Here is a 17825-nt window from a genome sequence, read left to right as displayed (position 1 = left end):
GCCAATTAAGAGAAATAGACTGGCCTAGTGAATAATTTGTGGCATTATCTTTAGCAAATATACTTATGTTATATAACTCATGTTCTTAGTTCAAGAAACAGCAGACATTCTTACAAGACTGATTTGTATGAAATTGCAATATTTGGCCATTCTAAGCTAAAAAAATGACTATCTCATATGGTTCAACCTGATACCTCTATTTATCTCATTTTTAGGCAACAATGATTATGTAGGAAGTTTTCTGCACTCATTTGGATTGTTTCTTTCTAAAAATATCTGATTGTTCTTCATTTTAATTGGAATAGACAAATACTTTCCATTTTGGTCCTGTAATACTAAAGCATAGTGTGTTCTACACTTTAGTTTTTTTAAACCTTCAAAAGTGTTTGGGGCTGGGGAGATGGCTCAGTGGAATAAGCGCTTCCCTGGCAAGCACGAAGCCCTGAGTTCAATCCCTGGTTCCATCAAAAACAAACAGACAAACAAACACAAAAAACTCCAAGAATGGTAACAATGCTTTAGATCAACCATGATAAAGAGATGAATAGAAAATAGAAGCATGTTAGGCTTGTTGTCTTCTATATGAGAAGTCCAAAATGTGTACACATATGCATAATGCAACGTACAGGATTTAAGTGACATGGGAAACACCATTTAAAGTTTTGTTAAAAATAGAGAAGATTTAAAAAGAGACATAAGACATTGATAACATGTAAAAGATAAAATATACATAAGGAAAAAGATGGAAGAAAATAAAGTCAAAATTTAAAGTTACATCTAAGTGATATGACTTATATGTAGTTTCTGTTGTATACTTGAGTATAACTTTTTTTTTTGTGGTACCAGGGATTGAACTCAGGACCTTGTGCATGCTTGGCAAGTGCTTATTCCACTAAGCTATCTGCCCAGCCACAGTTTCTGTTGTATACTGTGAAATTTTCTGTTTTCTCAAGTTTCTACGATTTAAAGAGATCAATAATATATAATTAAAAACTGTACTAAATGAAAGAATATATTATTATTTTTTGCGAAAGAATATATTATTTCATTAAATGAAGTATAAAGATTTTGATTATACTGAAAGCTAAAAGCTAATAGGAAGAGTGAAATCTAGAAACAATATTCTGAAATTCTTCTAGGAAAACACATGCAATTACCTACAAATACCCTGAAGAAAGAAGAATAAAATGGAAGAATGACATTCCTAATGTTCAAACATAAATGACATGATTTTAATACCAGAGATATAGATAGCTCAGAGAAGTTAATAGACCCAATATGAGGCCAAAATATATTTAGGAAATTAATGTAATGATAAAAGTGACATTTCAAATCACATAGTAAAATATAAATTATTGTTTAGATGTTGCTTGGGTAGCAAGCTAATACTAATTCAAGTGAAAAACTAAATCCTTGTATCATACTTACTGCAAAGTAATGTCACTAGAATTCAGGGTCTAAGTAGTAAAACATATGAGAAATATAAATAAATATTTAATAACTTTTAGTTATTTAGAAATTTTTAAAACACTGTAGAAAATATCAAATGAGAACATTAGTAAATAGGCTTATGGGGCTGGCGAGATAGCTCAGCGGACTAAGCACCTAATTATGCAAGCGCAGACCAGGGTTCAATCCCCAGCACCACATGTCACACTGGCCCTACTCCCGGGTGCACTGAGCCAGCCAAGACCGGGAATGGTAGTGCCTGTAACCCCAGTGCTGAGGAGGCTGAAAACAGGAGGATCACTGAGTCCAAGCTGTGCAGTGAGACTCTGTACTAAATACATTAAAAAAATAAAAAATAGACTTATATGCTTGAATTCAAAGATCTTTTAAGAATATTGGTAAATAGGATCAATGAAGGATTTCAGGGCTTAGGGATTTAGCTCAGTGGTAGAATGCTTGCCTAGCAAGCTAGAAGCCCTAGGTTTAGTCCTCAGCACCAAAACCAAAAAAATAAACCTCAACTAAAAAAGTTACAAAAAGAAACATTTCTAGCAGAGGGATATATTTCTAACTATAAAGAGAGATTAATAGTTTTACTACAAAAGAGGACCAGGGAGATAGCTTAGTAGAATAAGCACCTGCCTAACAAGAGCAGGGTCCTGAGTTCAATCCTTAGTACCTCAAAAAAAAAAAAAAAAGTTTTAATCGTTTGTTTTCATTTTAGGGAAGGGTCTACAGAGTGTTCAGGGTCTCACTACTAGATTGGATTCATAGCGATTCTCCTGTTTACAGCCTCCCAAGTGCTGAGATTACAGGTGTGCAGCACCATGTCCAGTCTCAATCACCATCTCAGCATGCCCCTGGGATGGGGCCAGCACAGCAGGCCTGGGGATAGATTAATAGTTTTATTACTAAAGAAACTCTTAAAATCTGCAATAAGATGAGCTTATAAACTTAGGAAAACTAAAATATGTAAAAAGAAAAGACAATTTATTAATGAAAAACTACATGGGAAAACATAGTTTTCAACATATTCAATGCTATAATAATCAAATAAAACTTTTAAAATTTCAATTATACTGGCAAATGTTAACAAGAATGACAGTATCGATCTCAGATGGACCTGGGAGGGGACCCATTCATCTATCGCTAAAGCAGCTCACAGTAGGAATCAATGCCACCTTTCTAGGGCACAGAATTCCCCATTTCAGTGTACTTCTCAAAGTACATAAAAACAAAAATAAACAAAAAGAAAAAAAGAAAGAAAGAAAACAAACCCTGGTTAAGTGTGAAAAAAAAATGTATGTTCAAGAACAGTCCCTCAAATGTTTACGGGTGAGGCAATGAGAGTGGTGATTAAGAGCTTGGAGCTGAGGAGCCAGGCTGTCTGGATTTGGAATCCTGACTCTAGCCTCTCAGGGCCGCATGACTCAGGCAAGTTCAGCTTTCTGTGCTTCAGTGCCTCATGCACAAAGTAGAGATTATAACAGTGTCTACCTCATGGGGTCTTGAGGACAAAATGAGCAAAAACTTAAAAGCTACTTAGAACATTGCCAGGAACTTAGTAACAGCTCAATAAATACTACCTGTTCAGGCCAGGAAAGAAATGCTGAAAAGGCATTTACAGAGTGCCTCAAATAAATGATATGATCAACATATCAGAATGCTACACTACCATTAAAGATGATTACATGAATTATAAGCATGGAAAAATGCCATGGTGCACAGCATTAAATTTTTAAATAAAGTCTACAAGATACTGATATTTTATTATCCCAACTTTAATTCCACTATAAATATAAATATGTATGTGATCAAACGGAAAAGAAGAATATGAATGCGCATAAACTGAAGTATGAACAGTAATTTAATCTGAGTAGAATTATGGATGTTTTCATTTTCATCTCTATACTATGCATTTTTTTTTAGTCTGCAGGACATTTTGCCATGAGCATGCTAATTTGTAATAAAAATAAGCATATACTCATTTTAGGGAAAAATGCAACTGTAAAGGCATTTATCGCAGTTACAAGTGGGAGGGGGCCTGACAACACAGAAGTGCAGGCAACAAAGGAACCATTAAGGAACCAGTTTCAGAAATGAGGAAAGCCAAACTTTCCAATCACCCCTTCTGCAGTATTTCAAAAACATGTTTATGGAAGATGACAATAATTTTGCTAAAAAGGAAGCAGAAACCTTGCATTTTATAAATGAATATGATAAGCAGTTTATAAATATATGAATAGTAGCTGAGTTAATTAAAATTTTTTGAACAACTTGGATTTTTAGATCCAAGTTACTAATTTTCAAGAGTAGCATTTGGGCTGCAAACCAAATAAAGCTGCTCAGAAGCAGTTAGCAGGCAAGACGACTGCAATTTGTTATGCCGATCTGGTTATGCACACTACTGGTGCATACACATTTAGCTGATCCCACCTAGTATTTACTGATGTTGTCCAAATGCCTAATCATACACACAAACACACTGTGCAACTGCAGGTTAGGAGTTAGCGATTTGGTATCACTAACTTAGGGAGTTATTCTGAGAGAATTGAAGGTGTAGCATTTTTGTAACATTTTTACTGATGGCTCCACTCAACATGTAACATTCTAGATAGAAGCACATGCAGAAGGCCTTATAATTCAAAATCTTAAATTGATTTATCTATTTAAGCTTCAGGAATACTTTTGCTATTACTGAGTAGCACTGCAACCCTTTCCAAAAATTTCTTTTATTAGTATATTTGTAGTTACATAATGTTAACACGCCTTGTGTGAAGTTTAAACATGTATGTAACATATCTTTTTTCATCCTTTTGCTTCCCCTCCCCCCCACTCTCTCCATCTCTTGGTTTCCTTCCTATTTGAAAAAGATCTATCTACCTACTTCTATTATCTATCTTTTATTATATGCTTTATTTGTAATTTGAGTTTCTCATGTTAGAGAAGCCATGAGTTATTTAAGCTTGAAGGTCTGATTTATTTCAGTTAACATTATGGTCTCAAAGTGCATCCATTTTCCTATAAATGACTCATTTATCTTTCTTTATGGCATTGTAGTACTCCACTATATGTAAATACCACATTTTCTTTATTGATTCATCTGTTGATGGACTTATAGTCAGCTTCCAAGACTTATGTTTTATGAACTGTGCTGTCATAAAAATGGGTATGCATGTTCACTGTAATACGGTAGGCACTGAAACACTTGTAGCATGAAAAGGATTAATTTACATAGTTCTAAACAAAAGGCAAAGGAAACTGTCATAGTTTAGATTTTGCAAGGGGAACACTACAATACAGGACACATATTTTATAAAATTATTTTAAAATGAGTCACCCAGCGATTCCTATACAGAGTGTAGGAAATCTGTCTACACACTAAAGAGCCAAAGAGTTCAGCTAAGGGCCTGGATCCCAAAGCAGTGTCCTGCATGAGCCTAGCTGAAGACCTAGAGCTCATAACAATGCTTCCAACAAGTCCAACTGGGAGCTCAGTGCCTGTGACAATGACTTATACAGGCCTGATTCATGAATCTGCTCTGGGAAGGCCCAAAGGCAAGTGGTGGAAGCTAGACAGTCGGTGCCAGTGGGATGAAGGATCTGCGCTATCAGGCTGAGGGATCTGACGTGGAGCCAGGAAGCAATACTCAAGGTAAGAAACAGAGCTCCCCTGAAAAGTACCTCAGGCATCCTTGGCAACAGGGAGGTTCTGACCTCCTTGGAGGATGAGGAAAGCTGAGTTCCCATAAAGAAAACCAAGGTGACAAGCTTCTCCTGGAGACTGGGCTATGCACTATCTTCCTCTCCGGAACCAGAAGCGATGCTCAAGGTGAGGAGCAGAGCTCCCTCACAGTGAACTGTAGCCATCCCTCATAGTGAACCACAGCCATAAGCTGTAGTCACAATGAGATCCTGGGCTCCTCCTCCAGCAAGAACAGCCAAGCTTATCAGGAAAGCCAGCATAACAAGGTCCTCTAGCAGAATAGCCCAAGAGAACCAGCAGCTCCCTAACAGCTTCCCAACAGCCTCCCTAACATCTTGTCACTTCTTGATCAGGTCTGCCTCTTACAGTAGTGACTGGCAAACTTGTTTTAATTATTGGAGACTAGAGACATTGTTATTAAGTCAATTAAAATTAATTAAGTATACATAATAGATATAGTGCAAAGTACCTAGAATATTAACAAAAACAACAACAACAGCAAAAACCCAAGATGAAGATCACTATAGAATCTTTGTTCTCTTCACATTACTTCACAAGCGGATTTCCAAATTCATTTTAAATAGCAGTAAACACAACTAGCTACCTGCCCAGAGTTTCTGACTCCTATCAAGAAGATGCATTTAGAATTCCCAAGGAAGTTAAAAAGTCAGTCTCCATGTCACTGATTGCCCAAGCAATCGGAGGAGGGCATACAGTGTGGTCCATGTGACACACATGCTAAGGTAAGATGTTTGCTTGTGTTTGGAAATTTTATTGAGCAAGAAAATTTATTTCTTTTAAATATTAAAAAGCATACTGAATACCCTAAGAAGTTTGTACTAGATGTAAAAGGAAAATGAAAGGTAACACAGCGGGGGTTAGAGGATGTCATATCACGCATCTCATGTTACCAACAAGCCCAGTTCATTAAGTGGTATGATGGACAGAGTCTATAAACCTGATCTTCCTGTTAATGCAACCTGATTTGTTTTTAATTAAAGGCACCTTTATTGAGAGTCCAGAAATAACTACTCTGGTTAATTGATTTTTGGCAAGGCTTCTAAGATAATTCAATAGGGAAAAATGCTTTTCAACAAATAGTGCTGGGACAACTGAACAGTCATCCAAAAGAATGAAGCTGGATGCCTTCCTCACATCAAGAAATTTAACTCAAGCTAATTTCATAGGCCTAAGTGTAAGAGTTAAAACGATAAACTTTATGAAAAATATAAATAAATTATCATGACCTTGGGTTTGTAAAACCATCTTAGCTACAGTACTAAAAGCATAAAGAAAAAACAAAAAATTAGAAATTGAGAATTTAACAAATTAAAACCTTTTTTGGCTGGGGATATAGCTCATTAGAAGTATGTGCACCTAACATGTGCAAGGGCCTGACTCCCTAGCACCTAAAATTTAAAAATGAAGTTTCATAATCAAAAAGATGCAATCAAGAAAACAAAATGACACACATGCAATTCTCTCATTGGAAAAATTTATCTGGAAATCTTATATCTGTTGTGGAATTTATATAAATAAATACAAAAAGAATAAAACACAGGTAAAATAGCCAGATTAAAAGGTGAGCATAGGAGATAAATAGACATTTTTTTCAAAGACATACAAATGGTGAACAGCCACATGAAAAGTTGCTCTATGCCACTGGCCATCAGGGAAATGCAGATCAAAATCACAGTGAAACTGTCCTTCTAGCCCTCTGGACAGCTGAAAAAAAAAGACAGACAATAGCAGTGTTCACTGGGATGTAAACAAATTGGTTTTCTTAAACGCTGTTGATGGGAATATAGGTTGGTGCACTTTTGTAAGCAATCTGTTCAATACGCAAAAATTTTAAGAGTTGCCACATAACCCAGAAATTCTACCTTTTTAAAAATAAACCACAAGGAAATAAAAAGGTAAGTTATACACAAGAGTCCTATTCATGAATGTTTGCCAAGGTTTCAGTCTATACTCATCTGGCTCCAAGGCAGAGTGGCACATGGCAGAGGGCAGTGGTTCACGATGGTGGAAAACAGCAGAGCAGCAAGAGCCAAAAGGAAGGAGCAGCAGCAGAGAGATAACCTCTTTCCCTCCCTTATGTTGTGTTCAGGTTATACAGTGAGACCCAGGGTGGGTGTAGCACTCGCGCCCATAATGCCAGCGTTGAATCATGAACTGATCACAAACTCTAGAAGCCTGCTCTGTGGCTACATGAGGCTTTGGGGTGACATCTAGGTACAAACCATAGCAGTAGCATATACCTGTAATCCCAGGACTCAGGAGGCTGTGGCAGGAAAAATGTGTGAGTTCAGGGCCAGTCTGAGCTACCTAAGGAGTTCAACACCAACCTCAACTACATAGCAAGACTTTGTCTCAGGAAACAAACAAATGCAGACCTCAGCTAGCTTGCTCCAAATAAGTACCATGCAACTATCTCTGCCATATTTCATTTCATAATGATATTGGCAATGTTCTTTCTTTTTTATCATTCATTGTTTTAATTTAATTTCATTGTTAAAATGTTAATACATGTATACAATATGCAATGATCAAATCAGATAATTTGCATTTCCATCTCATTATTTCTTTGGAGTATTTAAATTCCTCTATTCTAGCTTTTCATAAAACACATAATAGTTTGTTGTAAACTGTAATCATCCTCCTGTGCTACAGAACAGCACTTACTCCTCCTCTCTAGCACTGTTTGGGTACCAATTATCCAGTCTCTATTAATCTTTTTCTCATCTTCTCAGGATATGCTTTACCACTGAAATCTACCCCCAGCCATCTGTTAATCTTGCATGTCCTAAAAATAAAGACCTTTTCCTTTATAACCATAATGCATTGATTATACCAAACAGGCAATTCCACCTGTCACCTGTTTGTCATCACAGTGTTTGTTAATGCCCTTTGTAAACTGGATCCAATAGTTCACACATTCTATCTGGTTGTTAGGTCTCTCTAGTATGTCTTAATAAAAAAACAGTTCTTTTGTGGGTGTGTGTTCATTCACATCTATGTGCATTTGCCCACACTCTTGCTTCTGTTTAACCACAATGACATTTTTTCCCCAACCACACAGACTTTTAAGAAGCAGGCACTATCTTGTGGAATATTGTACAATCTGAATTTGTCTCTTATGGTGCTGCTTAATGTGTTCTGTTTTTTATATTTGCTGTAACCTATAAGTCACATAGAATATCCGTGTGTGTGTGTGTGTGTGTGTGTGTGTGTGTGTGTGTGGTACTAGGGATTAAACTCAGGACCTTGCGCTTGCTAGGCAAACATTTATTCCACTGAGCTATCTACCCAGCCCCAGAATGTCTTGATTAGAATCAAGTTAAATATTTTTGGCAAAAGTACTTCATGAAGGGCCGGCCAAATAGCTCAGTGGATTAAAGCACCTGCAAGCAGCCACAGGGGCCAGGGGTTTGATCCCCAGGCCTGCCATGCTGGCCCTGCCCCTGGAGAGCACTGAGAAGGCAATTGAGACTGGGTGTGGTGATGCGCACCTGTAGTCCCAGCTCTTGGGATGCTGTAAACAGGTGGATCACTTTGCGTCCGATCTAGTAGTGAGACCCTGCACACCCTGTAGACTCTTCCCTAAAAAATAAAAAAATAAAAAATTTAAAAAGTACTTCACGAGTGAGATTGTGTACTTCATGTTGCATTCTATCATGCATGGTACAATGTTAAGTTGCCCCACACTGGTTGATGCCTAGTTTGTTTTCTTAATTCAGGCCACTACTTTCAAATCTCTGCAGTGTAAAATTTTCAGTTTTCTTTCGTAGTTAACAATTTGATGGGCGATTATTTCAGCAAATGTGTATTCCTTCTCAGACTTTTCACTAATATTTATTCATCTTAGACTGAATCAGTTTTTCCTTTTCGAGTTACAGAATGCTAATTTTCTAAGTCTTTTTATTTATTTTTAAGATTTATTTATTTATTGGGTACAGTGTCTCACTATGCAGCTCAGACTCACAGTGATCCTCCTGTTTTCTAAAGGTGTTTATTTTGGTGTTTTTTGCGACAGGGTCTCACTATATAGTCCAGGATGCCCTTGAACTCACTATGTAGCCAAGGCTGACCTCAAACTTGTGGCGATGCTTCTGCCTCAGCCTCCTAAGCGTTGGAATTACAAGCATGTGTCACCATGCCTGGTTGGTTTTCTCAAGTTAATAAGAAACTATGTAATCACAACACTAACTTTCAAATTTTATGGATTTTTTAATAACAAAAAGTTGAGAGAAAAAAACTTTAAAAACAAGGAAGCTTGAATAAATTAATATAAAAGTAAAAATTAATGAAATATATTTAAAAATGATTTAGTAACACTGAAGATGGATTCTTCAAGAATAGCAAATATGCAAAAACTTTGCTATCTTTATTAAGAAAACTAGTGACAAGTCTAAATCAACACTAGAAAAGAGAAATAAGATATAATAACAGGTAAACAAACTTAAAATTTTAAGTAATTATTATATAACTTTGTACCACATAAATTTGGAAAACTAAAATGACAAAACTTCTAAGTAAATAGAACTTCTAAATTAATAAAATGAATTTAAGCAGTTTGAAAATTCCAATGTTCTAAATCCATGGAAGAAGCTCAAAAGGCCTTAGAACTTCCTCATTCAAAATGCAGCTATCAAACCCAGTCAGGCGCAGGGGACGCGGTTTGATCCACAGCTCCCCGTGCCTTACTAGACCTGCCATTGAGGCAGTCCGAGCCAGCCAAAAAACCCAATTCCTTCTCAAAATGAGTGATCAGATGCAGGCAGCTTATACCAAAGCACAGGAGGACCATGCAAAAGGCAGAAAGCACAGCAAATGTAGAAAATTAAGAAAACCCTGCCGAGTTGTCTCAGAAGGCATAAACTGGAACCAAGCCACGGAGGTCGCTACTACCTGAGCACTCTGACAGGCTCACACAGATTTCGTGTTTAGTGAGCAGGAGGAGAAAGGGTAAGTGGGGGCCCTTAGTCCTTACCCACATCATGGACACCTGCAACATCTGTTGCTGAAGAAGCCTGCAAGTCTCACGGACCCTTAGCCACCTCTCAGGAACTGTGGGGTCCCCACATCACTGTTTACCTGGAAGAAGCAGCCCAGGCCACACTGTGTCCTTACCCACCCAGGACCCTGGGCATGGAGCCATCTTATGATTTGCCAACCCAGCTGCCCCTTAGGCAGATGCCCTGTACAACTCAAGATCTATCCTTGCAAACGGACCAGGTGGCCCCAACCATCCACACCATCCAGAGAGCTTCTGTTCCTACAAATAACAACTTAGGTGGCCCCTGCCTTCCTACTAAACCCCGGAAAGCACCTGGTCAACCTTCCCCTAGTGTCTCATTCTGCCCACACCCCTCAAAAACAACTGGAAAGCGCCCTCAATCTTTCAGTGACCTCAAGAAGCAGCTATGAAGCCAGTTCTCAAAATCTTAGCCCATCAAGTCCCGGAGATGTAGATGCTCAGCCTTCCCACACACTCATGGCAGCTGGGCAGACCTCTGTGAGCAGGTCAGCAGCAGAGCCCTGCAAAGTCACCTGTGCAGACCTCAGTGATCCAGGTCACCAGTGTAGCTGCTGCCCCCACCTCTCACCCTCTAGCTCTGACACCAACAAGCATTTCCTACTGGCTACTGGGTAAACTGTACTCTGCCCACACAGGCACATCAAGGGACCCTGCCCTCATACAAACCTCAGAAGCTGGTTAGAAGCTCCACACCCACAGCTGGGTGTGCCATATACAGGGTGGCCAGCACATCAGCCTAGACAGCCGGAGTTGTCTCAGACTGACAATGCAGTCCCACAATCCCTGCAGCATAGGCCACTGAGGCACCTATAGACATTGTTAGCACTGATGACAGCTCCAGGAACTACATGAAAACTACACCAAAGCACCCCTCCAACTAACAGCCATAGGCACATCACCAGGAGACAGCTTTTGTTGCAGAAGCCACTCTATAAGGCTTGTAGAGGAAAGTCATCTGCCAGATGCTCAGATAACAACACAGGGAAGCCTGACCCATAAGAAAATGAAGTAGCATAACGCTTCCATAGAAACTCCAGCAACAGATTCCAAGGAAGATAAAACTGGTAGATGCCTGAAAAAGAATTCACAATAATGACTTTTGAGGAAAGTAATGATACAAGAAAATGTGGATGCATAATTTATTAAAATTAGAATGATTCATAAAAATGATTGGGACATTTAGTAGATAAATGAGAAAGAACAGAAATCTTGGTGATAAAGAATTCAGTAAGTGAAATAGTAATAATAATAAAAATGTAGTTTAAGGGCTCAACAGCAGAACTAATGAAGTACATGAAAGAATTTCTGAGTGAGAGACAGGTCTTTTAGATAATCCAGTCTGACAAAATAAACAAATGAAAGGGACAAAGAAAGCCTTTGAGGCTTATGGGGTACTATAAAGTGAGTGAATGTTCTCATTAGGGGTGTTCCAGAAGGTAAGAGAAAGGTATGGAAAAATATATCCAACAAAATAATTGCTAGGAACCCTCCAATTTTGGGGAACTCTCCAAGGTCGAAGCAGCTCCAAGGACTCCTAATGGAGTCAAATGAAAAAAAAAAATCTTCTTGAAGGCATAATATAATCAACTTTTAAAAGTATATGGCACAGAAAGAGTTATAAAAACAGCAAAAGAAAATAAACTATCATTAAAAATGCCCAAAAAACTAATAGCACACTTCTTAGGAGAAAAAACAGAAAGCCAGCAAAAAATGCCATAACATATTTAAAGTAGTGAAAGAAAACCAACTTCCAACCACGAATATTATTCCCAGATGTTGTAGTCAGGTTTCAAGGGGAGCAATTTATATACAGAACACATAGTCTATAAGGTTACTTGATAATAGTCACCCAAAGAGTTACATACAGACAGTACAAGAAATCCATTCACACACTAAGGACCAAAAGAATCCAGCTGAGGGCCAGGCTCCCACAACAATGTCCTGCATAAGTTCACCTGAAGACCTGAAACCAGTGACAATGCCCCTCACATGGCCATGTCTCATGCAAGTCTGTTTCAAGGATCTGTGCTGGGAAGGCCCAAAGGTCAGTGGTGGAAGCTAGAAAATCTGTGCCAGTGGGATGAAGGATCAATGCAGTAGGATGAGAGATCTGTACTGGAGCCAGAAAATGATGCTCAAAATAAAAATCAGAGCTTCCTAAAAAGGACCATAGCCATTCTCAGAGATAATAAGGTCCCAAGCTCCTCTGCTGATGAGAACAGCCGAGTCTATGTCAGAATGGGCAGCATGACAAGCTTCCCCAGGACACTGAACAGTGTACCATTTTCCCCTCTGGAGCCAGGAAGTGATGCTCAAAGTAAGGATCATAGCTCCCCCCAAAATGAGCCATAGCCATTCCCAGTGACAAGGTCTCAAGTTTGTTCAAGAATGAGAATAGCTGAGTTCATCAGGAGACCCACCAGCAGCTCCAACCTCCAAACTTCTTCCTCTCCAGTTTAGCAACAAGCCTTAGGTGGGCCTCCCATACCAAGCACCATGCTGGTTTAGTTCAGCTGTGTGTTATTAGTTAAGTACCAGTTGGCAATCCACCACACCAGAAAAAATACCCTTCAGAAATGAAAATGAAATCACTTCTAAAGCAAAAATGGGAAATTCATCATTACAGACAAGTCTATAAAAAATGGTTCTGGGAGTCCCACACTAGATGGAAAAGGATAATAACTACAACCATGAAAAACACACTAAAAATGAAATTCAAAACTCACAAGTTCCAATACACAAAAGAGAAAGAGAATAAAACCTTACCAAGACTAGGCGCGGTGGCATGTGCCTATAATCCCAGCTCTTGGGAGGCTGTAAACAGGCAGATCACTACAAGTCTGATCTAGTAGTGAGACCCTGAACACCCTGTAGGCCCTTCTCTAAAATACAAAAACAAAACAAAACAAACAAACAAACAAACAAAAACCCTTACCAATGCAGAAAACTCCAAATCACAAAGATGAATAAGAAAGGAACAAAGCAACAGAAGACATTCAAAACAACTAGGAGACATAGAGGGATATGTCAAAAATAACCTTAAATTTAAATTGATTAAATTCTCCCATTAAAAATTATAGATTGGAGAATGCTACCTGCATGATTCTATATACATAAAAACCCCAATGCTCAATCAAAAAACTGTTAGAACTTGTCTCAGTTACTTTTCTTGTTGCTAGGACAATATAACCAGTGCCTAAAGTTAAGGGAAGAAAGGTTCATTTAGCTCACATTTTGTAGAGGTTTCAGTCCATAATTGCCTGGTTCGAAGGCAAGATGGCACATGGCAGAGGAGCAACAGCTTATGGTGACAGAAGGCAGGCAAGCAAAGGGGCAACTCTTTCTTATATTGTATGTAGGCTATTTGTCACACTCTTAATCCTAGCTAGAAGTAAGCCAAGCCAATCAGTAGATTCACCTACTAATCACACACTCTTAATCCCAACATCACATACTCTAGTTTCAGACATCTTTGAAACCGCACTTTCCATGAGTCATGAAGCTTTGGAGGGATAGCTAGACAGAAGCCATAACAGAACAGATCAATTGGTAAGGTTGTGGCATAAAAACTCCATGGCTATTTTTTGTACCCCTGTTGTAAAAGTTTTGAGAAGAAAATTAAGAAAGCAGCATGGTACCAAAACAGCATGGTATTGGCATAAAAATACACAGATGAATGGAATAGATATGTCAGATACAAATCAATATATTTGCAGACAACTGATTTTCAACAAATGCAGCAAAGACAACACATATCTTCAATAAGTGGTTTTATGAAAATTGGATATCCATATGCAAAAGGAAGAAATTAGACACTTTTCTTAACTAGATAAAAAATTCAAAATGTATCAAAGTCCTAACTACAATACCTAAAACTATAAAATTCATACAATAAAACATACAGAAAATGCTTCTGGACATTGGACTGGGCAAACATGTTTTGGACATGACACTGAAAGCAGAGGCAGTAGTGCAAAAACTGACAAATGAAATTACACCTAACCTTCTGCACATTAAAGCAAACAATCAACAGAGTGAGGGGTCAACCTAGAAAATGGGAGGAAGTGCTGAAAAGTGATTAATTTCCTGAATACACAAGGAACTCAAACAACTCAAGAGAAAACAAATGAAGAAAAAATTTAAAAAATGAATAAAAAATTATTTTACAATAGGTGAATGAATTGCAGATATTTGTCAAGAGAAGATATATAAAATGGCAAATAAGTTTTTGAAAAAAATGCTTAACATCAGGGAATGCAAATCAAAATCACTGATATCATTTAACCCCAATCAAAAGTACTATGATAAAAAGACGAAAATATATTAAAATCAAAATTTCATTAACTTACTGAAAGAAATTTGGTCCAAATACAGTGGCGAGATTTTGAACATTCATGCGATTCTGCAAATGGTGTTTAGCTACTTTTGTCAAGAACCAGCAGACATACTTGAGCAGGCAGTAGTGGGTCTGCGGAAGCTCTTCTATTAAGTCTCTTAAACTGTTCTCCTGACTGTCATCTATGCCATCTGGAAGAGAATAAAAAAAATGTTCTCAGGCATGTTTCATGGGCAACTACTAAAGCACACAGAAATTATATATTCAAACATTTTATTCAGAAAATACTTCTCAGGGTCTATGAGGCCTTAAATTTGACAAATTTACTCAAGAAATTTTGAAACCCTTAAATTTTATTCAAATCATAAAATGCGCTTGCTTTTCAATTTTGCATTTTCTTCCCCCAAATTATATCATGGTTAGGTTTTTAACCCATACTTGAATCTTCTACTGGGTACACATCTTCATGTTGGGAAAACCAAGAATATTTTCCTTGAATAAAATGTGGCCTGAGAGACCCTGGGCTGTCAGGGAGGACACTAAGCTAATGATCAAGATGCATACACAGAGGAAACTTGTCATTGCTAAAGAGTCTGGAATCATGACAACCTTTTTCTCCTTCAAACTCTAATCAGCTTCCTCTGAGCCTTGGACACATCCTCAGAAACCTGGTTTTACCAAGAGTCTTGCTGCTTCCTTTTAGCCAGAACTCTCCACCCGTGTTGTCTCAAGTAACTCCTCTCACACCATCTTCATCTTCAGATGATGACTCACCACCTTGTTTAGCCTTAAGGTCTCTTAGGTAGGTTTTGCTAAAATCCTTCTCACCCTTGACCCTTCCTCTTAGGAACTTTCTATCCATTCTCTCTTACCTATTCCTTAGGTATAAAATCTCCACTTTTCATTGTCATATTCCAAATTGAGTCCACTCTCTTTCCCTTTCTGCAAGGCTCAATTTGGTAGGTCTTCTACCATTGCAATAATTCTGTAAAAAACCCGCCTTAAAATTATTTAATAACATCTGACATGTCACATATACTAGATCCCTATATCTAAACCTTAGAAGTTTAGCTTTGCATGGTTTCAATTACCTGTCAACCGTGACCTGAAATAATAAAAGAAAAATTCCAGAAATAAATAATTTATAAGTTTTTAGAACTTTTTGATTATGCTTTATTGTTACAATTATTTTATTAATATTTTCAATTTTTGCTGTTAATTTATCAATAAAACTGTATTGTAATTTTATATGGGTAAGAAAAATATCATAGTTTATAGAGTGGTCAGTACTATCTGCAGGATCAGGCAACCATCAGGGGTCTTAGAATGTATCTTCATGGGTGGTGGGAAGAGGGTTACATGGTTTAGAATTCCAAATGTCTAATAATCATGCCTATAGCCAAAAATGTCTTTTGATGTGCCTAGACATATATATGAAACGTTTTCAGTTCCTCAGATTTATTTTGTCAATAGTTCAATATGGTAAAGCTGCAACTTTGTGTGCCTTTTTTTTTTTAAGAGACAGGGTCTTGCTTTGAGTGCAGGCAGGTCTTGAACTCCCTGTATGGCCCAGGCTACCTTGATCTCATGGTGACCCTCCTGCATCAGTCTACCAAGAGCTGAACTACAGGCATATGTCACCACACAGCCCTGTGTGTTGATTTCTACCTAAGGAAAATACAAATCTTTTACATCAGACATTTTAGGGGCATAATCACAATCCACACTTTTAGAATGAAATTTTAATACAGATTAATTAATATGCAGATTAGATTCCTTACATAAGGCAGGTTTAGCCATGCAAATGAGTAAGAAACAGAAAAGTAAGGGAAATGTTACCTTAGGAAAGAAAAATAGTTACATAACATATGTATAACAATGCTATGGGCAGCAAATAAAGACAGGAAAAAAAACCCCATAGAAAGTCACACATGTGACACTGAGTGGGTACAGAGCACAGGGTCAAAATACAAGCTCAGCAGGAACTTCCTGGGTGAGGTCCTACTACTACTGCTTATGTGACTGAAGCATTGTTGCTTAGGACACCACTGCTTTTACTGCACTGTGATCTCAACTAGCAGAGATATATAAGAAATGTAGATAATAGAGTTTGGAGTGATTTAAAAACTAACCAAAGACTACTCATTCCTTGTACCATCATATTAAAAAGAAAAACAACCAGATCTTGAGTTAGACTCCTCATACCAAAAATAAAATAAAATAAAATAAACAAATAAAGAACTATTTTTTTTCATGGGTACTAATTCAAAATAAGTCTGATATTTTTATGGTTGTGTGCTCTTTGTTTACAACTGTGATCCAACTGCTAGCATTTAAAGATAGAAACAGTATTCAACAGTCTTGATAATTTGTTCCTGGCTTTGAAACAAAATGTCAAAACCTTTGGCAGGCATTGTGTGGAGACACTAGATCAAATAACGCAAATAATAAAAACATTTATGTATTTATGACAACAACATCTTTGAAAAACTATCAGTTTCATCATTTATTTCCAACTTCTGAAATGTGTTGAGTATTTCTTTTCTAGGAAATAAAACTGAGAAATAATGGGAAGGGAGACAGACATATTCAGAGTTACATGTTTAACAGGATAACATGAAGTTTTTTGTGACATAAATGGAAGAATCACTGAATATGTTCTCAAAAGGCAAAAGTAACTATGAACAAAAAATCTTGACATCTACCTCTTTCTTCCAAAAAGCATTTCCATTCCTTTTGATGTAAGGTTGATTCACTCACTGGGCAAAGATATAAATGCCCTCTAAATCATCAGGTTTGATAGGTGCACACTCATGCCTGAACTGTAAACATTTATGATACTTCTTGAATACTTATTCAAATATATTGACAGTTCAATAAAGACCTTAATGTATTAGAATGACATTCCTCCCCATCTCTTTCATACCAATTGATTATATAATAATATACTGGGACTCTGTAATTTGTTTTGTGTGTTTCCAGAAATACATAATACATGATAAATATAAACATTATTGCCAGCCTGCTGGAATTCTACAGACAGGATTTACTCCCTATGAAAATCATTGCTTAATACCTTCTGAGACTTACAAGAGAACAAGTAGGATAGCATTACTTGAGAAAATACCTTGTAAGAAACAAAATTCACAACACAGATTGACTATCCCTATTAAAAATGCATGGGACCAGAGATATTTCAGATTTCAGATTTTTCAATATTTCTATAACATAATGGGATTATTGGAAATGGGACATTATTCTACACATGAAATCACTTATTTTCTTATATACTT

General features: G+C 37.3%; 1 protein-coding gene across 2 annotated transcripts in view; it reads right to left on the bottom strand.

Annotated features, from left to right (window-relative positions):
• Positions 1-17825, bottom strand: part of Fam13a (family with sequence similarity 13 member A) — a 315685-nt gene that overhangs the window by 262455 nt on the left and 35405 nt on the right. For both annotated transcript variants that reach the window (XM_023706820.1, XM_023706819.1), the window contains exon 3: positions 14546-14723. In XM_023706820.1, the coding sequence (XP_023562588.1) occupies positions 14546-14723 (178 nt within the window). The remainder of the gene's footprint in view (positions 1-14545; positions 14724-17825) is intronic.

This window comes from Octodon degus, unplaced genomic scaffold (assembly GCF_000260255.1).
Source record: "Octodon degus isolate 3935 unplaced genomic scaffold, OctDeg1.0 scaffold00272, whole genome shotgun sequence".
Classification (NCBI taxonomy): Eukaryota; Metazoa; Chordata; class Mammalia; order Rodentia; family Octodontidae; genus Octodon; species Octodon degus.
This window is presented reverse-complemented; position numbering and strand designations above follow the sequence as displayed.